Source organism: Pygocentrus nattereri, chromosome 24 (genome assembly GCF_015220715.1).
Source record: "Pygocentrus nattereri isolate fPygNat1 chromosome 24, fPygNat1.pri, whole genome shotgun sequence".
Lineage (NCBI taxonomy): Eukaryota > Metazoa > Chordata > Actinopteri > Characiformes > Serrasalmidae > Pygocentrus > Pygocentrus nattereri.
Window position 1 is genome coordinate 6,340,258 of NC_051234.1, and position 27,107 is coordinate 6,367,364.

A 27,107-nucleotide genomic window follows, 5' to 3' on the forward strand; every position below is an offset into this window, starting at 1 on the left:
CAAACCTATGACTGCCTCACAACCGAACTGTGTATTACTGAAAAAGACCCTCGTGCTGTTCATGGAATAATCTTTGATTCCGAGTGTACTGCTGGAGTAAGACCTTGTTTTCTGTTTAAACTGAGGGGCTGGTGACTTATGTTCTTAACTAGAACGAGGCTGGTCAGCTAGCCAACAGGCTAAAAGACCAGGTCTACAGCCTAAGCAACTCCATCATTAATATCACGGGCTTGAATGAAAGTACTTACGGTGTGTTTAACTGTAAAACGGCAGTATTTAAGTCTAAAAATGCCATTTGAATGAATTACAGGCTTCAAATGTTTGTGTTTCAGTCAGAAGTCATGTCAAGCCCAGGCTGAATCTCAAACAGCTCTGTCCTCCCTAAATAGTGTAAAAAGTACAGAAATACTAGCCTCTACAGCCAAACAGTGCATCACTGATTGAGTGTGGAGTCCCAAATGACTATTTCTTAGCTGTATTTTGGTCTGTTGGTCTGCAGGATCCAGTATTTAAATTCCTATGTAGTGCACTGTGTAGGGAGCAGGGAGCCGTTTGACATTCAACTCCAGCGTGAGAAGAGGGGCGGCGCTGGATTGGTGCTAAGTAACATTCGCGGTGGTGATTTGGTGACCAAAAAGTACTTATAAAGCAAAGGCTTCTGCATTAAACAGTGCTGTATTATCATATGTTAATTGTTATGACAAAATCTTTAAAAAGTTGTGAAATGACCGTAGTTTATAGCGATGTGGGACCGAACGTTTTCCTCATTCAGCAGTCCATGGTTCCTTGGCAATGATGCCATACTTTAAATGAACTATATTTCTTGGCAGAATACCTGTTTATGTTGATTATTATTGATTATAACTCAAATTAGTTTCCGAAAAAAGGTAACATATTTTATTATATTTATGTAGGCCGCCGTTTTATAAAAGGAATAAGGCACCTGAGGCTGTAACGTCGTGTCTAAGAACGCCCTTTCCCAGCATAATATCGCTGTAATCCAGGGCCTCTCGTGGCTTATTGCTTCATTATTCTTGGTAAAACCCTTGCTTGCTTTACATCATTCCATTCTGCTTTTATTAGGGCTACACAATATGGAAATAAAATGTTTGGTAAAGTCGTCGAGTATCACAGTGATGATGCAAGAAGCGCTAAAGTATTGTTAAAATAGTGTCCAACCTTTAACAATGTATCTCGGCAGTTCTAATCTCCTTTAAAATGTGTCTGTAGTTGATACTGCAAAACATTTTCCATCCAAAATAACTTTAGATTGCTAATGTTAATGCTAAGGCTATGCTACAGTTTTTGTAAGTGACTGTACTTTTGTCGGGATCCAGAGCAGTCCAGCCTCCACCCTGGGTCTCGGACGTAGTATTATGTTACAACTAATTAACTTTTTAATTAATGTTCTAATTTTAATTTAATCTATTTTCTAATATAAAAAGGTTATTAAATCAAAAGATTAAAAACGTTCATGCAAAGTATAAAAAGCAATACCACCAAAAAGTTGAATGAAGAAGATGAAAAACCAAATTTCAGCCGTTGGTTCTTTTGAAGGAAAAGGCTTTTATTAAGTTTCAGGTGACAAGTCGGCTTCCGGATCGCCAAAATGCAAAGATTCAACACGTTACATCAGCTTTTATAATGTTTTTCGAATATGGTCAGTGCTCCTCCCCGGAGCGCTGTCTTCACTCCTCCTCTCCGACCATCCTAGGGTTTCCACTGGCTATCATTATATTTGCTATGTTGAATTTACTTTTTGACTCCTCTATGCTTTATCTGACAAGGACCATTTTTATGACTCTCCATATTGGGCGTTTTTAATTATTTAAGAGTTACGACCCGTTCCTGCTCGCTGCTTATCTATCTCCTCACTAAAAGCTAGCTTGTTTTTAATGAACAGGCAGTATTTCTTATATGCAGGTGTCTGCTTATCTCTCAAGGCTTTCTAAGCAGTGCCTGGCACAAACACTCCTCTCCTAAAAGCATCAGGCCTACCTTTTCCTACCTGAGGCAGCCTGGGCCTATCTGGCTCAGTTAAAAATGAATCTTTACTCTTCTTCTTCTTTCGGCTGCTCCCTTTAGGGGTCGCCACAGTGGATCATCTGCCTCCATCTTGCCCTATCCACTGCCTCCTCCACTTTTACACCAACCATCTCCATGTCCACCTTCACTACATCCATAAACCTTCTCTGAGGTCTACCTCTTCTCCTTCTACCCGGCAGCTCCATCTCCAACATTCTTTGACCAATATATCCACTATTCCTCCTCAACACATGTCCAAACCATCTCAACCTGGCCTCTCTGGCTTTATCTCCAAACTGCTTCACCTTCACTGTCCCTCTGATCTGCTCATTTCTAATCTTGTCCATCCTTGTCACTCCCAACAAAAATCTCAGCATCTTCATCTCCGCCACCTCCAGCTCAGCCTCCTGTCTTTTAGACAGAGCCACAGTCTCCAAACCGTACATCATAGCAGGACGCACAACTGTCTTGTAAACCTTCCCTTTCACTCTTGCTGCTATCCTTTTTCACACATCAGCCTTGACACCCGTCTCCACCCACTCCATCCTGCCTGCACCCACTTCTTCACCTCTTTTCTACACTGTCCATTGCTCTGGATGGTTGACCCAAGATATTTGAGGTCATCCACCTTTACGACCTCTATTCCTTGCATCTTCACCTTTCCACCTGCCTCCCTCTCATTCACACACATGTATTCCGTCTTATCTCTACTGACCTTCATTCCTCTCCTCTCCAGTTCAAACCTCCACCTCTCCAGATTCTCTTCCACCTGCTCTCTACTCTCACTACAGATTACAATGTCATCTGCAAACATCATGGTCCATGGAGCCTCCTGCCTGACCTCATCTGTCAACCTGTCCATCATCATTGCAAACAAGAAGGGGCTCAAAGCTGATCCCTGTTGTAACCCTACCTTCACCTTGAAACCATTTGTCACTCCAACTGCACACCTCACCACTGTCTCACTATCCTCATACATGTCCTGCACCACCCTAACATACTTTTCAGCTACACCTGACGTCCTCATACAGTACCACAGTTCCTCTCTTGGCACCCTATCATATGCCTTCTCTAGATCCACAAAGACACAATGTAGCTCCTTCTGACCTTCTCTGTACTTCTCTACCAACACTCTCAATGCAAAAATTGCATCTGTGGTACTCTTTCTGGGCCTGAAACCAAACTGCTGCTCACTGATCTGAACCTCTCGCCTTAGCCTTGCTTCAACAACTCTTTCCCATACCTTCATGGTGTGGCTCATCAACTTTATACCTCTGTAGTTACTGCAGCTCTGCTCATCACCCTTGTTCTTAAAAATGGGGACCAGTACGCAGCTTCTCCACTCATCAGGCATCCTCTTCCTCTCCAGGATTTTGTTAAACAACCTGGTTAAAAAGTCCACTGCCTTCTCTCCTAAACATCTCCATACCTCCACACGTATGTCATCTGGACCAACTGCCTTTCCATTCTTCATCCTTTTTAAAGCTGCCCTCACTTCCACCTTACCAATTCTCTGCACTTCCTGATCCACTATCTCTCCCCCGTTGTCCTCCTATCTCTCTCTCGTTTTCCTCATTCATTAGTTCTTCAAAGTACTCCTTCCATCTACTCAACACTCTCTGTTCACTCACTAGTACATTTCCCTCTCTATCCTTTATCAGCCTAACCTGCTGTACATCCTTTCCAGCTCTATCTCTCTGTTTAGCCAAACAATACAAGTCCTTTACTCCTTCTTTACTGTCCATCCTCTCATACAGCTCATCATAGGCTTGAGCCTTTGCCTTTGCCACCATCATTTTCGCTATGCGACTAGCCTCACAGTACTCCTGCCTACTTCCTTCATCTCTCTGGTTATCCCACTTTTTCTTAGCTGCCTTCTTCTTCTGAATACTCTCCTGGACTTCCTCATTCCACCACCAACTTTCCTTGTCTTCTTTCCTCTGACCAGACGAAACACCCAACACATTCTTGCCAGTTTCTCTCACCACCTTAGCTGTAGTTTCCCAGTCCTCAGGTAGCTCCTCACTGCCCCCAAGGGCCTGTTGCAATTTTTCCCTGAACTGCCTGCAACCATCCTCCTCCTTCAGCTTCCACCATCTAATCTTTGGCTCTGTCTTCACTCTCTTCCTCTTCTTTGTTTCTAATCTCATTCTACAGACAACCACCCTATGCTGCCTTGCTACACTTTTCCCAAGCTGTTCCTTTAGGATTATCCCGACTCCATTTCTCTTCCTCTCTACACCATGATAGAACAGTTTGAATCCACCTCCAATGTTCTTGGCTTTGCTTTCTTTCCATCTGGTCTCCTGGACACAGAATATCTACCTTCCTTCTCTCCATCATGTCTGCAAGCTCTCTGCCTTTACCAGTCATTGTCTCTATGTTCAGAGTCCCTACTCTAACCTCCACACTCCTGCCTTTCCTTCTCTCTCGCTGCCTTCTAACCCGCCTTCCTCCTCTCCTCTTTGATGGTCTTCGACCTACAGTAGTCCAATTTCCACCGGCACCCTGCTGGTCAACAGCACCATTGTTGCTGTTGAGACGGTCGTTGTTAACCTGGGCCTTGACCGATCTTGTATGGCAATCATATTTGTGATCCGCATGATAGTTTTGGCACAAGTTTTATGCCGGGTGCCCTTCCTGACCCAACCTTCACCATTTATCCGGGCTTGGGACCGGCACCAGAAGTACACAAAGTACACCCCTAATGGCTGGTTTAAAAATGACTCTATACTCTATTTTAATCATTTCTAAATTACTAATTGCAGCAAACCTTTTATTAATAATGACTCAAAGATATATTTTATCAATAATGTTGACACTTTTAAAGGACTTAAACTCTTATGATGGCCTAGCACATTCTTTTTCATGGCAAGTTCAAAGTATCAATGGATGTAAGCCATGAAGAGCTTGAAAGAAAAAAATTCTTTATTTTGATTTTTTTATGTCGGTGATCAATGGCTGTCTTGGAAGAAAAGTGAGATAAGGGGTGTGGTCATTATGTAATGGTAAATATTTACATTTTTCAAACGTTTCAGATATTGGAAGCTCGAGGCGACATTCATGTGGCGTATTATTTGCTTTGGATGTTTGGGACTTCAGTGAAGATTAGGTTTTAAAAACATTGCAGTGAAGATTAGGTTCAGAAACACTGGAGTGAAGATTAGGTTTGAGAAACACTGGCCTGAGAAACATCCCAATAAAGTCGACATCTCTACTATTTCTTGGTGGCCTTCATGCACAAACATGCAATTCACATTTTCATAATTACGACCATATTCAACACAACATGAATCAATTTCACCTGGTGAGGACTTGTAAGGTACACAGGAGAATGAGGAATAGCAGAAAATCAGACTGCTGGTGTTGGACAAGCTGAGCTTGCGTGGTTTGAATGGGGTAGGGTGGAGTCAGAATCCCTGTTTTAATCTCTCTGGTGAATAAGGCTCGTTTTATTTTGCATCTCGAAACGGGCGAAGAAGATCTTTCATGCGGGCTGCTCAAATTAAACTGAGGCTTAATTACAGCCGGGCCTGTTGAGGCCTGCTAATCAATGGCTTTCAGATCTGGTGTATGTTTGTGTGTCCCAGGGTGTGTGCGGGAGGCGATTAGTAGGTGGACATTTACATTCTTTCTCTCTCTCCATTGTCCAGACAGTAGACAGAACGGCTCCCTGGGCTCACTGAGCAACGGAAGACTTGATGATTGCACTGGGCAGTCATACACAGTATGTTATGGCACAACAAGGCCTGCCTCTGTGGCCTTTTAAAACACATTTATTGCTCACAGCTTCTCTCCAGAGGGGCCGGTATGTGGAGAGCTGAATTGCAAGGTCACAATGAAGATAGAGATGGGAAGCTTTAAAGCCCCTGCGACAACCATCAGTGTTTTGGCTGCAGGTCTGGCCTTTCCTCTCACTTCTGAGTATGCTTTTGGTGGTGCTTCCACTATAGTAATGAGTCCCGGGTGGAGATGCTCAGCAGTTTCTTTTTAAAACTAGTTGTTTTACTCACTGGCCCAGACACTAATTACCAAAAAATAGCAAAGATCTGCACAATATTGGATTTTTCCGGTTGCTGGATTTTGTGTTAGATTGGCTGTTACAGTTCTAACAAATCTGGGCTGATTCCTGACAATCTTCAGCTGTTTCCCCCATTTTTAACAGCCTGCAGTACCCTGACTCACCAGCAGAGGGGGGCGTCTGTGGGTTTGGATTTTTGGGCCTGTTTTAACTCAGCATGAGCAGCACTTTCATTTGTTACCAGTTGGGATGTAATTCACTGGATGAATTGAGAGAAGAACCACCCTTAGAAATCAGCAACTGCTTGGATATCAATAGATGTGAGTTGCAGGTAGAAGCAAGAAGTGGGCTACTCATTGAGTCCACCCCCGGGCTCGGGCCCATGCTCCTTTGGGTCAAACGTAACAGTCCCCAATCTCACTGTATACCATGAATCAATGTATATTCAAAGTAAATACCACAGACATCAGGGGCTGGTGCCTTTCACTGATAATTTAATGCTCATCCAACTCGATGTTGACGATGAAATTTCAACCTTGACCAAAATAATGATAAATCAGTGTCACTCTGCTGCCTGGATTGCTGTTTTGGTGAGAGTCCAGTGGTGTTATGACTGGTGCGAGCATTGTTTCCATTAGGGATATGCACAGTGCTTGAGTACTCAGTTAACCCAGTGGAGGTGCCAGCGCTCTAATCCCGGATTTACTTTTCAGTTATTCGTTACATTTCACCATGGGAAGTCAGAGAACCCTAGAAACCATTTGGATTAAAACCTACTGGTTTTGCTTTCTATTGGATTAATGGTTAATGCCACTAGGTTCCTGTAGAACACCTTTAGATCCCACTAGGAAACCATCAAATGCATTTAGAATCAGCCATTGTCACCTAGTAAACCCTTAGGATCCTTTACATTCTGATATCAACTCATTAAAAAAGCCAAAACACATTACAAAACCATTATGAGCCAACAGAAACACCTAATGGTTTCTATGGGGTTTTTCAACAGGGCAAATAAACAGGCTAAAAATGTTGTGTTTTATGTTTTGCGAGTTCATTTTTTATACTTTGGACATCTCATAAATGTCAAGTCCAGTGGTCTTTATACACACTCATACAAATACACCCATGGGTTGGCATCAAAGAGTGATGAAGGAACTACTGCAAACATTTGCTAACTAAGCTCACGGTTCTAGCTAATGTTAGCTAGGCCCAGAAACAGTGATATATTTGGGCTATTCCTAAATCCTGATACCCACTTCAGACCAGCTATCGCCACCTACCTTGGACTAGCTGCCCACCCTACACTGATGTTCTCATAGACTCCTAACTGTTACTACTACTAATATTACTGCTATTAATATTAGTAGTATAATCGCTTGTAGGTAGTTTGACCAGTGGGTCCCTGCTGGTGAGCCTGGTTCCTCCCAAGGTTTCTTCCTCAGTTCTGAGGGAGTTTTTCCTTGCCACTGTTGCCCCTGGCTCGCCCACCGGGGGGGTTTTATATTCTTGTTAAAACTCTTGTCTTTTTTTTCTGTGAAGCTGCTTTGTGGCAATGTCCGTTGTAAAAAGCGCTGCACAAATAAATTTGATTTGATTAGATTTGATATATATCACTGAGAAGCAAACATGTTGGTACTTCGTCCACCGAGGAGAAAATACCCCACGCAGAAGATCCTCATTAGCATCCAATGCTGTACTAGTTAGTGTTAGTTAGCGTTAGCTCATTAGCCCATCTGAATAGGCAGCCTCCATTACTCATCCAACACAAAACCCCTCCATTTTCCCTTAGCCATTTTGAATAATAAAACAATTAAAATGTCATTAATGCAAAATGGGACCTTTACAGGAGAAGGGAAAAACATAATTTACTTATAATGGAAGTCAATGGAACCAGACATTTTTCCAAGTCATTTTGGGACCACCGTTGGTCCATTTTTCATGAAATTTACACACAGTGCAAAAAGCAACAGCTGTTTTCACTTTATGTAAAAAAAAACTGAAAAACAACAAAAACAAACACAAGGTTTTCCAATCTATGCTATATAATTGGGTACTGTTTAACTACAGCAATGCTAGCCTCACAGTTTAACTCAACATTATTTAACACAGTTTTCTTTAAGACTTTAAGGAGTGATAGTAGGAGACTACTGAGTTAGCTGTTTAGCCCGTGTTTAGCTAAAGCAGTCTTAGGAGAGCCCCTTGTTGTTTTATTTAATGCGGATAGCAGCTGCAGCTGTACGCAATATCACTGTGTGAAAATACAGTGGTCTGCGAGTGTGAACGCTCCTTCAAACTTTTGTTTATTTTCTTAGCGAGAATAACTTCACACACCCTCTATAGTAGGAGTGTCTAAAGTCCAGGACCAGGGCGAAATGCGGCCATCTGACAGATTTCAATTGACCTCTGGCTTCTGTTTAAGAGTGTGTTCCAAGTAGGCCGCCAGCCAGCGCGGTGCAGTTTTTCGTTTCACCTGATGGTGGCAGTTTAATCGCGTTATCTGAATTGGGATTTTAACGGATTAGTTACTTGTTATAAGTGCTTACTGATCCAGATTGCTCTGGGCAATCCAACAGTAAAAGAGGCCTTGTGCATATTTTATGCAGTGATAGGAAACACAGTAGCACATAGAAAGGTCTGATTCTGTGCCCTGAATTTGGGAATAATGTTTCAGCTCACGGGTGTTTTGGCATGATATGATCTGGCTCTCTTCGAAAACAGGTTGGACAGCTCTGCACATTTTAATGCACAATTACTGTTTATTTGCCGAATTATGTAAACATGTAGGTGTGGCCTGTGCAAAAGTTATGGCACATTTTAGATGTTATATTTTCCAATATGTTAAACTCTGCAAATAAACAGAGATCATGCACTGAAGTTTGCAGAAATGTGCTCTCATCGTAGAGGATGTTTTAACTTATTTTCATTTAGAAAATGGACAAAACATGTAGTTTCACCAGAGGTATTAACACTTAAGCACTGGACTGTAATTACTAATGCAGAACACCTGTTTAGCTGATTTCCACCCCAACTGTACTTTGCCCGGTAGGCCCACCATGAAATTAATTTGCTAACTGTACACTGCACAAATACCCCCCAGTAGCTAATGTTCAGTGCCAGGTAATGTAAGATACCCAACATTTTATAAATAGCAGCACTTTGGTGAACTAAACAAACACTTTCCTTATAAAAAACAACCCCTTTTTTATCATCTAGAACGTTGATGTAACCACGTGGGTCATTTCAGCCGATAGAACTGCACCTTTGATTTTAAGCGTACCAGTATTGTTGGCAGACCACTGGAGTTACCACACCAGTCATGGTGTCTAGGAACAGTTCAGTTTGCTGAACAAATGGGAAATCATTGTATTTTGTGCCATCTTCTCAATATTTATGACAGCAAATGGGATGCCTTGTTGCTCTCCACTACCTGGATCAGTGTGCACCCCAGACTGACACATCTGCTTAAATTCCACCACTAATTTTAGAGCACTCGATAAGTCAAATAAGGTGCTCTACTAAGGAGAACACTAAGGACCCAGTCCTTCAGGGCTGGAACTGCCATTCCGTGCCATATCACGACAAGCTCATGGTTCCTACAATGAAGAGCTCGTTTTCTTGTTTGTTACACTGCAGTTCCACTGTGATTTTTCCATTAGAGAACAAATCATGCTGCATGCGGCCTCCTCCTCCATTTCCTCTCCTTTTTACCATATCAGCCTTCATGAATATTGCATGGAGCTCTGTTATGTCCACTACATAATCCTATTTCCCAATCATTAAACCCTGTTCTGCTCTGCTTAGTTTTCCCCCATTTACCTCCAAGTGAACACATGTTTCATGGCTGCGATCCATCATGTTTCTGTACCGTCCAGTGAGTGAGAGGATCTCCTGTGTGTTCCAAAGGAAAAATGTCCACTTATGATCAACTTTTCTCTATCTCAGGAAATATAAAGCATATCTCAATACTTTATTAACAAGGAAGCGTCAATTTCTGTTACATTTCTCTTATAAACTTGTTTTAGGAGAAAAAAGAAGGCATTTCACTGTAAGACGAGAAAAGCTCGAGGTCTCCCTGTACACTGATGGACTGCTAAAAGATTTCTACTTATATTGTTTAGATAAGACATAAAGAATTAAAGGGGAATTCTACTGTTTTTGTATTTCAGCATAATTTAACTACTAAGATGTAAACAAAATCATTCAGAGTGGTTTGATGTAAATACAAATGTTTTGATGGGAACCAAATGTCAGAAGTGTTTAAACCCTCTGAAAGCTACATCACAAAGTTATTGCATAACATGGTCACGGCTAAACTATATTGCCAAAAGTACTCAGTCACCCATCCAAGTCATTGAATTCAGGTGTTCCAATCACTTCCATGGCCACAGGTGTATGAAACCAAGCCCCTAGGCCTGCAGACTGCTTCTACAGACATTAGTGAAAGAATGGGTCGCTCTCAGGTGCTCAGTGAATTCCAGCGTGGTACCGTGATCGGACGCCACCTGTGCAACAAGTCCAGTCGTGAAATTTCCTCACTACTAAATATTCCACAGTCAACTGTTAGTGGGATTATAACAAAGTGGAAGCGATTGGGAACGACAGCAACTCAGCCACGAAATGGTCGGCCACGTAAAATGACAGAGCGTGGTCAGCGGATGCTGAGGCGCATAGTGCACAGAGGTCACCAACTTTCTGCAGAGTCAATCACTACAGACCTCCAAACTTCATGTGGCCTTCAGATCAGCTCAAGAACAGCATAGAGAGCTTCATGAAATGGGTTTCCGTGGCAGAGCAGCTGCATCCAAGCCTTACATCACCAAGCACAATGCAAAGCATTGAATGCAGTGGTGTAAAGCACCACCACTGGACTCTACAGCGGTGGAGACGTGTTCTCTGGAGTGATGAATCACGCTGCTCTGTCTGGCAATCCGATGGATGAGTCTTGGTTTGGCAGTTACCAGGAGACGGTACTTGTCTGACTGCATTGTGCCAAGTGTAGAGTTTGGTGGAGGGGGGATTATGGTGTGGGGTTGTTTTTCAGGAGTTGGGCTCGGCCCCTTAGTTCCAGTGAAAGGAGCTCTTAATGCTTCAGCACCAAGAGATTTTGGACAATTTCATGCTCCCAACTTTGTGGGAACAGTTTGTGGACGGCCCCTTCCTGTGCACAAAGCAGGTCCATAAAGACATGGATGAGCAAGTTTGGTGATGAAGAACTTGACTTGAGTCCTGACCTCAACCCAATAGAACACCTTTGGGATGAATTAGAGCAGAGACTGTGAGCCACGCCTTCTCATCCAACATCAGTGTCTGACCTCACAACTGTGCTTCTAGAAGAACGGTCAAAAATTCCCATAAACACCCTCCTAACCCTTGTAGAAAGCCTTCCCAGAAGAGTTGAAGCTGTTATATATATATATTCATATTAAACCCTGTGGATTAAGAATGGGACGTCACTCAGGTTCATATGTGTGTGAAGCCAGATGAGCGAATATATTTGGAAATGTAGAGTATGTGGCGTTGATGCTGGAGACATTGATTTATGATAGTTTTGAGATTTTAGCATAAAACTTGTTTTTAAAAGACATTAATAGCAGAGTGATACAGGGCACTGTGTATCAAATTAGCTCCCAAGAAAACTTTTTTTTTGAATGTAGCACTTTTTTTTATTTTTTATTTTTGCTAATAATGTTGTGATGTAAACAGAGTCATTCACAGTGGTTTGATGTAAAATGTATTGCAGAAACTTACAGACTCTTATTTCTATACAGTGGAGGTGATGGGAATCAGGGGTCACCATGTGTACAATACACACACACACACACACACACACACACACACACTCAGGGTCGCGGGTGTATACAATACAAATAGAGCTTTTTTATTTACTACCCAAAACCACCAGAGAACCTACACAAGTTTTTCGATGCAATGATGGTAAAACAGTGGAAAATCATTTTTAGGGCAGTTTTTTTGCCTCACAGTGCCCTGCATGTACCCCCTTGGCCATGAATGGAAAAAAATAAATGCATTAACAAGACACTTTAGCCCAAAACTTTATCGCAGAGTTACTGTAAGTCAGAGTCTCACACATCAAGCAGTGAATTCAGAGCCATTTCATGTAATAACTGTTAGAGAGAGGTTATATAATATAATCATGTAATAACTGTTAGGGAGCTGTTAGAGGTGGACGTCTGGTTCCCATCACCACCACTGTGAGCAGTTCTCACTCAACAAGTTCCTCTAGAGCAAAGCATTTCACACCAGACCACTCTGAGTGACTTTGTTGGCGTGTTACCACTTTAATTATGCAAAGACTCAGCTAAAAAACTGAATGTGTGTGTGTGTGTGTGTGTGTGTGTGTGTGTGTGTGTGTGTGTGTCTCTGTCTCTCCATGCCACAGCTTTTGATAAGGTCTGCTCGGCACACAGCAACACAACTGTAACACACTCAGGGTCACACACCCACACAAACACACAGCGCTGCACATACAGAGTGAAACATACAGCATAATTAGTTATGATGAAAACGATTGAAATGATCCATTACTATAATAAACCTGAGACGTCTTTCACTTCTCACTTTCAGTTCTCCCTCATTACTATTAGAACCCTATGGAGCCCTGATGATGACATCCTGTGTAAATAACAATAATGCATGGCCACGCCTTATTAACACGTGGGAATGAGATCCTAATGCGTGGCCCACGCTTTACTAAGTCGTGCCCACTGGTGACATCCTGTATAAATAAAAATAATGTGTGGCCCCGACTTAGTAAGGTGATGATTAAGTTGTGTCCATGACTTAGTAAAAAGAATTCAGAACCATCAGCTAACTGTGTTTGCACACAGAGGAGTTAGACCTCCCCATTTAACCCATCCATTCGGTAAAACACCCACATACATGCACTCTAGTGAACCCACACACACACACACAGGGGGCAGTGAGCACACTTGCGGCAGCCCTGTCCACGGCGCCTGGGGAGCAGTTGGGGGTTAGGGGCCTTGCTCAAGGGCACTTTAGTCATGGACTGTAAGCCGAGGGGATCGAACCGGCGACCTTCCGGTCACAGGGCTGGTTCCCTAACCTCCAGCCCACAAGCGTGGGTACGAGAGCCTATTGCATGGCCACCATATATTAAGGCGTGGGAACAAGATCCTAATATGTGGCCACCGTATATTAAGGCAAGGGAGGTGTGGGAACAAGATCCTAACGCGTGGCCACGACTTAGTAAGCCGTGGTCTCAGTCCCACACCTTACTAGGTCATGGCCGCGACTTAGTCATCTCATTCCCATACCATACTAAGTCGTGGCCACACATTATTTTTATTTACACAGAATTCCTTACAAACTATTAGGAAAAACTTGATTAGGGAAAACCCCTCTTTAGATAGCTGACCCGCACGGCTGAGCGCTGCAGTCAGAAAGCTAGTTTTACGTGGCAGAAAAACAGCGTAGAAATACAGAAATGAAAGTATTATTGACCAAAATAAGGTTAGAAATGAAAGGAAAGTCGTTGTGGAGCGACTGCGTGTGTTTTTGGAGAGAACTATGCGGTGTTTCGCAATGAGGCGGGTTTAGCTGCGGTTCACAGCAGCACTTTCGCGCCTCAGTGCTGAGCGGCGGGGGTGGGGGGTGCGGCGGGGGTGGGGGGTGCGGCGGGGGAGGGGGAGGGGGAGGGGGGGCAGATAAAGTTTAGCAGTTGTTGACTCTGTTTCGGTTCCTGCTTTCCGCGCTGCCGCCCGAGCTCTGCAGCGAGCCGGCGGGTATGTCGACGTGTCACCGCCGGTGACTCTCGGTTAAGTTCACTTTTGGCTTTCGGCGTCATGGACTACATCCTCTCGTTCACGAGCAGCGGCGCGCGCGCCGTCCGGGACGCGATTTCCAACCGAATGTGGAGCGCGACAGCGCCGGCGCGAGACGTGCACGAGAGCCGCACGGGCGAGCTGCAGAGTGCAGGTGGGAGGCTGAAGAGCTCGGTTCCTAACAGTTCTGTGTAAAAAGAGGCGAGTTTTTGGGCGTAAAGCCGACTTTGAAAGTGTCGTAACTCTTGTTGTGAAGTTCTTCTCTGTTCCGCTCTGAACGCTGTGAACAGAGACGGGGCGAGCCGTCCGCGCGGCTCACTCTCAGACCGGGGGGGTGTTTTTTTTATCACACGGGTCTTTAATGGATGGTTTAATATGAGAAATGTGGTTTCTGATAACGTTTTAGGGAAGTTCGGGGCTCTAGTGTGTGACTGACAGCAGCGGTGGGCTGGACCAGGCGGTGGGCTGCACGTTGCTGCACGTTGACGTGTAAAGTTTACACTGGATTTTTGGCTGGCTCAGTGTTTCTTGCGTAAAGGGGAACTCCTCCGATTTTTCAAAAGCCGTGCATAATCCTATAGTTGAGATGTAAATACAGTCATCCAGAGCGGCTTGGTGTGAAATGCTTCTTTCTAGAGGAACTTGGCGAATCAGAGTTGTTCATAATGGTGGTGATAGGAACCAGACGTCCCCCTCTAACAGCTCCCTCGCATAGTTAACGTTTTTATATGCCATGGCTCTGAATACGTGGATACTAAAACATACATTTTTTAAAAGCCGTTCATGGTGGAGGGGTACATGTCATGCTGTGAGGTAAACTAGTTCTTAAAGAAACGTGTTTTTTCCACATTTTACCATTATTTTACATTACATATAAAAAATTAGAATGCAGAAACAGCTGAATGGCTGTTCACATTTCAGTGAGTGAATTATACGGTTATATTACATATGAGTGAATTTTTGAAGAAATCACTGAAATTCCCCTTTGCTTTTCTGTAAAAACTGGACACTGACTCTTCCCTCTCTGAGTACTATTTTAAAGAGGAGTCTTAAAAGTTCCATATTATATAATCATTACAATGTAAACAAAGTCATTCATGAGTGGTTTGAACTGAACTAGTAAGTAAACATCAGTGGTTCTGATAGGAACCAGACATCTGGAGAGTTTAAAGGTGGAACTCCAGTGGTTTTTCAAAAATCCTACATAATTAAACGGTTGAGATGTAAGTAAAGTCATGCAGAGTGGTCTGTTATGAAATACTTCGTTCTAGAGAAACTTACGGTGTCAGAGTTGTTCACTGTGGTGTGGATAGGAACCAGACGGTCACCTCTAACAGCTCCCTCACAGAAACATATACATGAAATGGTTATAGATATACGGCCTGGTGTCTGACACATTGTTTGATGAAAGTTTTACCTTGAAATGTATTCTAATGCATTTGTTTGAATCTTTTGTGGTGGAGGGGGACATGCGGGGCGTTGTGAGGCAAAATAGTCCCCAAAGAGGACGTCAGATTTATTCCTCTTTTACCATCATCAGCATCACAAACAAAAACGGAGAAAACAGGCGTGGGTTCATGGACGGTTTTGGACAGTAAATAAAGTAAATGGCCATATTTTTTTGTATTGTAAACATGACCACCCCAGTTCCCATCACCACCATCGAGTTGGTGAGTTGAACCACTTCACGTCAAACCTCTCTGAATGGGTCTGTTTGCATCTCTTTATTGAATGATTTAGAAATTTTGAAGAATGGGTGGAATTCCCCTTTAATGACATTAAAAGGTCCCTCACAGAAAGTCGTTATATGAGGAATAAGCTCCTTGGTGCCTGAGACATTGTTTGATGAGTAAATTATGGTGTAAAATATATATTTTTTTAAATCATGAAGAGTGTTGTAGGGCAAATAGAACCCAGATCAACTACCATCATCAATGGAAAAGACTGTAATAAAATGGCTATATTTGTGTTGTAGATGTGACATCCCCACCTCGTATCAAGACCGAGTCGGCAAGTGTCTCCACAATGCATCATTCCACATCAAATCACTCTGATTGACTTTGTTTACATCTCACCCAGTGAACTATGCAGATATTTTGACAAAAAAAACTGACATTCGCTTTTAAGAGTCTCTAAAATTTTACTGATATGTGCTCTGTTCTGTCTTTGTCACTGGGTATTCCCAGTATCTGCATGCAAATCTGCCCTCAGCTTTGCCAGGCTAATTCATTAACCCTTTGTAATAGTTTCCGCTTCCACAGTACGCGTCTCTCTCCAACTCCACGACTCAGTCGCCAGTCAGAGAGGGCAAAGTCTGCACCCTTCCTCTGATGAGAATGAGGCCTGCAACTGTACAGGAATCTGCAAATCAGCCCCATGACTGTGTGTAAACACCTGACTGGCTGGTGCTTTGAATAGCAATCACCTCCTGGTGCTAATGCTAGTCCTAGTTTCCTGGCCTTGTACGAAGTGTGAACCTGATCCTAGAATAAACTCACTTCAGCTCCACTGAGCAGAATCATATGCTCAGTTTCACGAAGACAGTTTGTACTTTTCACAGTTTGGACAGCAAGAGATCAGGCCAGCCATTTGCTTTAAAGGAATAGTGTGGCGAAAAAAATCTAATTTACTTGTGATGAGTGAAGGTGACTTGTTTGGGGTCAAAATTTTGCTTCTTCAGTTAAAACCTGGAGCTACGAGGCCAAACAAACACTGGAAGTCAATAGCCACACAAACTGTTTCCATGAATACATGCCTTAAACTTCTCTCAACCTCCTCAGACCACATTTAGGTCGAGCACACAAACCATTGTGGTTTAGAAGGCTGCTGTGAGTCATGATGAACTATAAAAAACAAAAAAACTTGCGTGTAACTAAAAGAAGCGACATTCGTCCATTCAAATACATTTTCTGAGCACAATTTGTACGATTCCGCAGAAGTTGACCAGAGATGGGCGCTAACATAGGCCTCGGTTCTAAGCACGGAGGGTATCGGTTTTAGTGCTTTTTCCACATAGACACGGTTTGACTCCTGTTTTTTTGGCTCGGTTAGCTAACCGTACTCAGGGCCGCAGAACCGTTATGTGGGACGATGTAACGACGTAGCTGTTTGCTGATCGGTTCTATGTTTATATCGGTATTGTGCCACAGCGTCATTCTGCGCCATTTTAAACACGAAAGCATTCAAATAAATTTGAGTTAGGGTAAATAAATGAACGCAGTGCACAATTTTAAATCCACCACTCAATAAACATCAAGGTTTCAACCTAAAACTAATTTCTAAATGTAAAACTCTGCTGCCTCACCAGTTAAACGAGAGTAGCTGGTTAGTGTTAGCTCAGCTAGCATGCTGCTACCTCTGCTCACCACAGAACCAGGTCAGATTCTGAAAACAGCTTCACAGACACAGATTTAGGTGATAATGACTCCTGTCTGGGGAAGGAAAGTCGAGCGGCTGATCTTAAAGGTACAGAAAGCTGAAAACAGCATCTTCTCTGGTGTCTGAAGCTGGACCCTCCTAGCTAAGCTAATGCTAGCCAGCTCTGCTCTTCTAGCTAACTTATCTTGGCTAAAGAGATCCAGAACCCGCAGCGCTCATTTGATCTGACTAGCTGCTCCGCTTTTACAAGTATAGATCATAAAAACATAGAATACCAAGAGCAAAGGCGACTGATCTGTGCTGGAGTAATAATAATAATAATACAATTTTAGTTGACAAGCGCCTTTCAAGACACCCAAGATCACTGTACAATAAAAATAACAAAGATGAAAATGAACTTAAAAGGAAATTTTAAAATGGCATAGAAATATGTAAAAGCAATACACATAATTTACAAAAATTACAGTACTGGTTCGCCCAAAAGCCACCTGGAAAAGGCACACATTCGAATGACTGGTGTTGAAGTGACGAAGATAAAAAATGAAATTGTTCTGTGTTGCTCTGAGTTTTACCCTACCGGCCGACACTAATGCTAATGTAGTTATCCGGCTACAGGTGAAACCCACCATAGTACAGACTGTTTCAGTAACAGATGCTCAAATACCACCTGTTTAGAGGATAAACAAGATGAGAGCACACCGAGAGACCGGAGTTGGAGTGACAGACGGAATCAAACATGTTTGTGGTGGGTGGCGTGTACGTTGCTATTAGCCTGTTAGCAGTTAAGCACTCAAAAGTGTAGTTTGCTTGGGTATTTCCTGGTTTTGATTTAGTGGTACGACAGATACAGAAACCGTAACTGGTCTCACAAGTCAGGAACAGCGCGGAACGGCCCAGTATTACCAGTAGTGGAGAAGCTAAGCAAATGTACTCAATCAGTACAATGTTGGATGCTGGATCCCCCAGTGACTCCATGGTCCCCCTCTTAGCACAACGCTGAAGTTAGCTTCTTATTCAAATTTCCGTTCCGCCTTAAATGATGTGACAGTTACATTGTGGTGCATCAGGTGTGACACTCGAATAAGAAACAGTCAAGAGCCGACCTCGGCCTTGTTCTCCTGCCTACATGAGAGTAAGACGGAGGAGAGTAAACAGTGCTTACTTCAGATTCAATTCGAGATGTTAACCGTAAAAATTTGGACGACTGTTGATATAAGATTATCCTGTTGGAGACCTGCCTTGCTAATGTCAGGTGACAAATGATCACCACATACACAGAGATTTCGGCTCTCATGCCAGTTTGTGGTTCTTTGCCCCAAAGCTACAGTTTGTATACGGTTCATCAGTAATCAGAGTAAAAGTAATCAGGGGTGAAATGTTTGACTAACAGGATTTCTTCTGTTTATGCAAGTTGGAGTACAACACCTCATTTTCGTAGATTTATCCTTAGTCGATGTGCAACTTCTAACTCTCTTAGAGTAAACAAGCCTTAGGTTGTCAGGCTCAGACAGAATTCAGACCGTTGCAGACCACACTTGCATAAAAGTAAAGTGGGTTTATCAACAAAGAGAGGATCCAAACTCAAGGTCAGACCAGTCCAATATCAAAAAGCAGAACATGAAAACCAGGTGGGAGGGTCCAAAAACCAACGTCCAAAATCCAGAAACGAGGTAAAACTAGAAAATACAACAGTACTGATACGGCAAGGCAAAAGGCGATGTTGATAAACAAACAAAGCAATGGTCATACATGATAGGCTAACAGACAGATAGAAGGCTCAGTAATAAACTTCACAACAAGACTAAGCTAAACGTCTGGGCATATATACTAAATTAACAAGCACATGGAACAAGGAACAGGTGTGGGTAATTAGGAGTGAGCTGAGGCAGACCAGTGTAGAGTCATGTGAGGGAGATTGGAGATCATGTGATGGGAGGCAGAGACAGTGGAAGGGAGGGAAGCATAACATAGATATTACCAGAGTCGGTTTATGAGGATCCTGGCCTCTTCCTATTTCCCCCGTTATATCAAAAACAGGAGTGCTAAACAGCAGAGGGCGCCCGCGAGCAAGTCCTCAATGAATGGGGTGAATGGCTAAAAACAAAGTTAATATAGTTTCTAATCACTCACCCAGAACTTTCCTTTAGTGTTAGAAAGTAGAAGGATGTATTTCACTGAAACAAAGAAATCTTCTACAAATATTTCCTTTTTTACTACAGCAAACGGGTTTTGGGCAGCAGAACGCTGGCGTTACTGCTACTGAGTGCTGATTGGTTGGTGAGTGGAGCAGCTCATTGGCTGTTCGCTCACAGACGTACATGAAGCGCCGTTTTATACTCTTATAACTCAAAAGTTTAAAAGCTCTTAAAAGTATAACAGCAGTGTTACGATGTTTTATGCTGTTCTGTGTTCATGAAATGATTGTGTTCTTTTACATTAAAAAATCTTTAAGCATTTATAAACTACGATTTTGCTCAAATGGTCCAAATCGATTTTTGGACTTGCTCGGGAGCGCCCTCTAGTGTTTGAGAAACTCAGAAGACATTGCAGAATGGCAGTTCTTCTCTCTACCAGTTCTCATGTCTCCCGGTGTTTAAAGGCAAAATAGTACTGGATTATAATGTAGTTCTAGTCTTAGCTTAAACGTGTAAATAAGGTTTGTTTGAGCTATTTTATCAAATTCGTTTAGTTTTTAACCCTTTGACATAATTTGGAGCAAGTATATGAAGGTTTTCGCATGTATCTATTTTGGTGACCATATACGTCCAGTATTTGGTAGGACACCAAACATGTATTGGCTGATCTACTGCTTTCAGGCTTAGCACAAAATCATATCCGTTTGATTTTTCACGACGATTCCTTTAGAAATACATAAACGAGTTGCTGTTGTCTTCTAATGTGTGGTTTTGTGTATTCAAGGCACGGTGGGTTGCGAGGCAGGTTAATTGCAGGACGTAATTAGACCAGGAATGAATGAGATGCATGGCGTTTGGCCTGTGCGGAAAGTGCCGCGGACAGGCGGAGGGCAGGCGTTGTGGTGAGACAGTTACTCACAGACGGGTGTGAAAGTTAAAAACCTCATTTCATAACAGACTTGAGCAGTGACCAGAGTGCCAAGCAGTGTTGCCACACGTTCCAGGAAATCTTAATGGCTGCAAGCTGGTTAGAAGTGCAGGACTAAATTTAAAGTGTTTATTTTTTATTTATTTCTCTTGATTGTCATTTAAAGATTTAGCACTTGTTGTTGTTGTCATGGTCTGCTTTGGCCTGTGTTCCAGCTGCCTAGCGCATTCTCAGCATGACCCGGCAGTTTAGACAGGGCAGGTGTGTGTTTACACAGATGTACAAAGCTGTTTGCACCATGCAGTTGTGGGGTTAGTGTTGAGACCAGCTGACTGAAAGAGTGTGTGACGGCTATACACTGACGCTTTGTCATGTAACAACATGAAGCGGGATTTAAAGCACTCAGTGAAGGAATTTCTCAGTTTCTTTTGTGGAAGGTAAAGGAGTCCATGTCCTACATTTGTCTTATGTTTTCCCTGAGGTCTGCATATGACATTAATGTGGGTTTATGTATCTGGCAGGAAGTGTTTATTTCCCGAGGAAAACACAAACAGCTAAGATTAATACAATAAGTTGTGGTTTTATGAACGCCGCTGTGTTTGTTGAACTATTTTAAACCCTCTCCTTGAAAAAGCCCTGTATTATTATAAGTTATCACCCACCATCTGGTTTCTCTAATCATTAATTCATTATGCTAAATCAGTTGTGCTGATGATGGTATTTAACAAAATCTCGTGATGAATGAGGACATCAGGGAGACGAACTTTGTAAGCTTAACTACATTTTTGAAAATAAGACATTATTGTTACTTTTACTGTATTTATGTTTATTCGCAATCATTCTAATGATATACAGAGTTATTGCTAATATAAAAGGATTTAAACAATGTGCCTAGGCTTTTGCACAGAAGTGTATGGTGAGGTTTACACAGCAGGTAAAAGTGGCCCAAATCTGATTTTCTGATTTTTGGGTTTGACTCATTGCAATATCTTTTAAATATGATCTATATCATGACATCATTCCGAACAGATCAGCTCCTAAGCTGACCACATGCTCAAAAGAACAGTGCTTCATGCTGCTTCACGCGGCTCATCCAGAGGTAAACAATCACGACCGCCAATGATCGCCAGTCGCTCCCGGAGGTTCAGTTTCATCTTCACCTGCATCACAGGAGCCGTCATGAAGCTTCATTGACTGACAGCTGGGCTCATCACCCCAAATGTGTTCAAGCTCAGTAAAACAGGCACGGGCACTTCTTTGGTTTGTGTCTTCGGATTCTTTCAACTTTCTTTTAGACTTTTCTTTGATGCTGCAGCCTCGTTCTCCTACGACCACGTTTGGCCATTTCTTTTTAAATCTCTTCTTTTTAAGTCTCTTATTTTTTGGTCTCAGCAGCGCAAAATTATGACGAATGTCGAGTTAGACTGACGTAAAAGTCGCATGAATTCCAATCTGTCTGTTCAGACTGAGTTGGATTGCCGCAGATCGGATGCGGATCAGATTTCAGTGCCACATATGAGAGTGTCTCAAATCGGAATTGAAAATATCAGCCTCAGTTTATCTGTTTATTTTTTCACACTGACACACAGACACACATCTGTGTCACATCTGAAGACAGAGGTTGGGTTTGGGCCTCATTTACCTGCAGGGTGAACAAAGCCCCTGTAGATTTGTGCTCTGATTAGCTGTATTAGAGGACCTGGCTTAAAACAGGTTGACCTGAGAAATCTTGAGTTATTTGAGTTAATTACACAGTTACATGGTCAATTACTTGGTTGTTTACATGAGGAAACGTGTTTACTCAACAAATGAAACAAATAATCGATTATTGAACAGTTACATTTGAACGATTTGTGTAAATAAGTGTTCACAAAGGTTTGCAGAGAACGGAAAACTGCTTGGAATCGTTCTCCTGTGTCTTCGCCGAATTTGATCGCACTGGTGGCCTCGATGATGATGCACTGATTAAACCTGTGAACGTTATCTGGGAAATGAACAGGGTCGCTGTGAATAATAGTCACTTGCTTCTCTGTTCCAGCTTCATTAACGATTCAAGAGAACCTGCATTTCGAAATAGATGATGTTACAGCTCAGCTCAGAACATGAGGACGGCTTTTATCTTTACCATTAGCTAATTAAGTAGCTCGCTAGTACAACTTTCGCCGCGTCCCAAACCACACACTCCTGTACTTCTAATGGTATATGCACTATTTTTATCTCGGCGCATCTTACTGAGATGAACCTTCTTCATCCACTGAGTCGAGGAGTTTCCTCTTCAGATGCTCCATCATGGAGGATGTGCTCCTGTGCCAGCTGAGATCGGCTTTACAAACAGCACAGCTGACGACCTTTTTTTCAGAGTTTAGCTTCCGCACTTTTGAGGATTTAATTCTTAAGGCAGACATCGTTCTTTTATCAACACATGATGACGTCACCAACTAATCGACTATTAAAATAATTGGCAACTAATTTGGTTGTCGATTGTAGTCGACTAAGTCGAATAATCGTAACAAGCACATGGCCAAACAGGACTGCACATAATAGTGTCATAAAAGTTCGTAATAAAATATTTTCTCTTCTTTGTTTGTTTTTTGGGATTTTTCCCCAATTTTTCCTCCAGTTCCACCCGCTAGTTAGGACTCTCCCAATCTCATGATACCGCCAACGCTATAAAAGCAATGGCTAGCACAGTCTTCCGCCGAGACCTGTGAAGCGCCAAGCGTGCTTGGAGGAAAGCACCAACCGCCAGATCTGATATGTCAGCTAATAGATGCCTGTGTTGACTAGCATTGTGCTGAGTGATGGGGGAGAGGGGGGGCCATCCTACCCACCCAGAGAGCGAGGCCAATTGTGCTTTTTTGGACTCCCGGACGGCTGTAGCATCACCAGGGTTCGAACTCGCGATCTCCTAATTATGGGGCCAAGCATTAGACGGTTGCACCACTCGGGAGCCAAAATATCTCCTCTACTATTCTGTTGTCAGTGGAAAGTTTAGAATACAAAATATGAATGTAATTTCTTCGATTTCAGTGAGTTAAATGAAAAATAATTCAAATTAGTGAATGCTAGAACTGCTTTCTAGGGTTCTAGGGTGACTTTTAAGGGTTAACGTTTTCAGAGGGGTAGAAAGCAGCATAAACCATCAACAGTGTTTTTGTCACTTTGCTAGCAGCGCTAACAATTATCAAACATCAGCGTGGGCTGTATGCAGGAGGGAGGTCCAGCAGTCTCGCCTCGCATTTTCACCAGACCACCTCACGGATGAATGAGGTGTGTGGGTGTCATCTTCAAGCCTGATTACAAGAGTGCATCGCTGTGTATCAAGAGTAATTGCTTGGTACATTAACCTGTTCAGTCGCTACTGCGCAGGAGGTTTTCTGCAGATAACCAAGCAGGCATATTTGAATACCGCAGCCGTCTTTCCTGACTCGGGGGACGAGTTCTGTGCTGGGGTTGCCACTGAAAACTCTCCTACAGGTACCTGTTCTAACCAGATACACTGATAAAGGAATAGTTTAGTGTTTTTTCCTCAAGTTATTTCATGGAAAATGCGTCTAAACTGAGACATGGTGCCAAAATATGTCAGGCCTCTGTGGAGCTCTTACATACTGCTAAAGCAGTAGAACGCTCTTCTGTAGGAAGGTGCAAGTACTCAGGTTCTTGGCTGTGCTGAAATCCCTATTCAGATGTTTGTTAAGCTCCATCATGGGAAAAAATACAGGCCAACAATTGAGTGAAACACACATTTTATATTTTAACAGAACAGTTTTGCAACTAAGGCCCAATCCCATTTCTTCTTTTTACCCCTACCCCTTGTTTTCAAGGTAGTGGTTGAAATCTTCCCAATAAAATGGGACCCTCAAATAAAAAGCAAAAAAACATCGGTTCATTAACAGCTGCTAGCGCTGCTCTGTAGGTGTCCCTGCCCGTCTGCAGTGACAGACCAGTACAAAGACCAGCGACCAGATGGGGGAAAACACACGCTTTAAATACAAGAGGAACAAGCAGGAACACAGGTGGAAACAATCAGGGGTGGAGTCATGAAACAAGAGGGCTGGACTAAAAAACCAAAACAAAGAACACGCGGGCTAAACCAAAACACAACACGAACACATGGCCAGGACTGGGAGGGGCCAATCGTGACAGTTTGACCATTGATAATAACAAATGGAAATTGTTGAGGTCTGTTAGAAATAATTCAGTGACACTTTGCTGTAGGGTGCTGTTCATAAGGCTACATGACACCTACATAAGCTTGTCATGACAACTGACATAACCCTACATAACTGTTTATCAAGGCTTATTCCAATAGGCATCATCTACTGTAAAGGCTATGAAATTGACCAATTTTGATCAGCTAGCTGAAGTAGCCTTTATGACAGATGATGCCTGTTGGAATAAGGATTTCTGAACTGTTAGGGTTGTGTCAGTTGTCATGACAACCTTAAGTAGGCTTGTGTAGCTTTATGAACAGCACCCTACAGTAAAGTGTTACCAGTAAGTCTAACTGATCCAACTAGCTTTTATTCACTGCTAGCCGCATTAGCTTTTAAAAGCAAACCAGAGCAATGGAAGCAGAAGAGTCTGCTCCGGTGGCCTGTCAGCATGACCCCACCTCAGACTGCCCAATCGATTACTGCAGCCTGTGGCTGCAACAGCAGTATCTGCTTCTCACCCGTCTGGACTAAATGCCAAAGTGGCAGGGAGGGGATGACGCACTCCGCGGTTGACGGCCGACCCTCCGTTTGATAGCTGCCGAAACTTTTGACTACGTGCCTTTAAGACGAATTGAAAGAGCTGTTTACCGAGTCTGGGCATGTAGCGCCACGGCCAATCTATCAGCGTGCACCAGGGGCGCTCCCAGCCTATTTTTTCTCCTTGACCTGCTCTATTTCTCCTCCCTGTGGTCTGCTGTATTGAAGAGAGATATAGATTTTGTACTAAAGCTGTCGGCGGCGTCCACACGGCGAGAGATGAATAATACGCAGTCTGTTGGCGCCAAGGGGGAAGGGTTCAGCGAGTAGTCACAGCTCAGCCCCGCGTGCTTTTCAGTCATGCCGACAAATTTGAACGCCCTCCTGTCTGACAACTGATGTTTCACCCTCACGCTTCTCCTGGAAAGGAAGGATGCAGGATATGCGTATATGTGCGCCACATTGAGAACGAGCTGGAGAAGGAAGTGCGAGAGGCAAGATCTTTAGCCCTGAGCACAAGTTGCCCTTTGGCGTGAATCCAGGACCAGCAGTTCTGCCCGAACGCCAACCGTAGCCATTGTGAAAGAAAGTGTCAAAACTGACCTCAAATCAGCACAAAAGGGCAAACTGTGTTGTCATCGCTGTCAGAACAAAGCCTTGTATTCGAAAAACTTTTCAGGAGAAGGAGAGTGTTCTTTGAAAACCAAAGTTCTGTCACTTTCTCTTGAATTAAAAGGCTGATGTAGCATGTAAACAATCAAAATGTACCTTTCACTCCCCTGTCCATGGGGTCCTAGCCTGTTTTGAATTCATTGTTTTTGCGATGTTATGAATACCATCATATTTTTTACATATAGCTAAGACCTAGTTCACATGTCGCTGTTGTTGGAAGAAAACCTCGTATCTCCAAAATGGTAGCTTTACAGGAGAAGGAAAAAACCTAATTTACTTTTAATGTAAGTCAATGGAACCAGACGGTTTTCCAAGTTGTTTTGGGCTGTTTATTTTGGTCCGTTCATAATCACATTTACACTCAATGTAAAGGACAACAAGTATTTTCCATTTCCGTAAAAAACTGAAAAATGACAAAATGAACATTCAAGGTTTTCTTCCAGCAGCAGTGATATGCTACCTCTGCGTGGTGTGAGGAATGCAGCAGCGTATCCTTTCATACATACAGTGTTGGTAATGTTGAGCAGAGCAGCAAGAAAGTTATACACACTTTTTCCCAACAAATAAATGGTAACATCTGTCACTGTTCAATAAAAACATCATTTCTAAAAGTACACGGTATGTTTGTTTATCCTCGACAGCATTCTGACTTGTGATTAGGCAAACGTTTCAAGCCTGGTAGACCAACTGGGAAATCTGTTTGCAGCCTGGAATGTTTAACTAGTATTTCATCATGAATTAAAATACATTTTAAAAAGTTTTTGTTATGTTTGTGTACACGCTGTTAAAAATGAGTCAGCTCAACTCAAAATGATATCGTGTCTGATTTCACGGCTTTTCTTGAGTTCGCTCAACTTGAGTTCACACAATTCAAACTTCTTAGTTGGCTGAAAAAACTCTCCTAAAGTTTAGTTTTGCATCTCAGTGAGGTAAATAAAACAAACTTATTTTTTATACTCAACTACCCCACTTTCTGGGACTCTTCATCACACAGTCCTGCTAGATATATTTCCTTTTATGGATGGCTATGGCATCGCTGGGGTGACGGCTTAGTCCGCTGCATCACTCAGGAACACATGAAGCAATGGAGATACGAAGTTTTCTTCCGACATTTTCTTCCGTTATTTTCTAGCTGTCCTCTACAGGGAACACACTTAACACAGTTACTGCTTATTCACTGAATTTAGCCTAATGGGAAATAAAATGTTGCAAACGTTTATTTCACATTTTGTATTTTGTGTTTCATTTTTTCAGTGTTAAACCCAGCAAAAAAATAGAAATTTTGCACTAAAATTTGCTAAAACATCACAGTAAAGTGTGTTCTCTGTAGAGGACGTGTTAACCAACAACAGCCTAATATAGCTAATATGTATGTATGCAAAAGTCATATGCAAAAGGTTAGACACCCCTGTCTAACCTTTTGCATATGACTTTTGCATACATACACTCACC

At 42.6% G+C, this 27,107-nt stretch overlaps 1 protein-coding gene across 5 annotated transcripts in view; it reads left to right on the top strand.

The window, feature by feature from the left end:
- oxr1a (oxidation resistance 1a) overlaps nt 1–27,107 on the top strand; it is a 305,121-nt gene that overhangs the window by 166,459 nt on the left and 111,555 nt on the right. The window contains exon 1 of one of the 5 annotated variants that reach the window (XM_017719829.2): nt 13,752–14,002. The exons of 3 other annotated variants lie outside the window; for them this stretch is intronic. In XM_017719829.2, coding sequence (XP_017575318.2) covers nt 13,870–14,002 — 133 coding nt within the window. In that variant the 5' untranslated portion in view covers nt 13,752–13,869. Of the gene's footprint in view, nt 1–13,751; nt 14,003–27,107 lie in introns of those variants that run through there. One more of the 5 variants, XM_017719831.2, reaches the window with a different exon arrangement.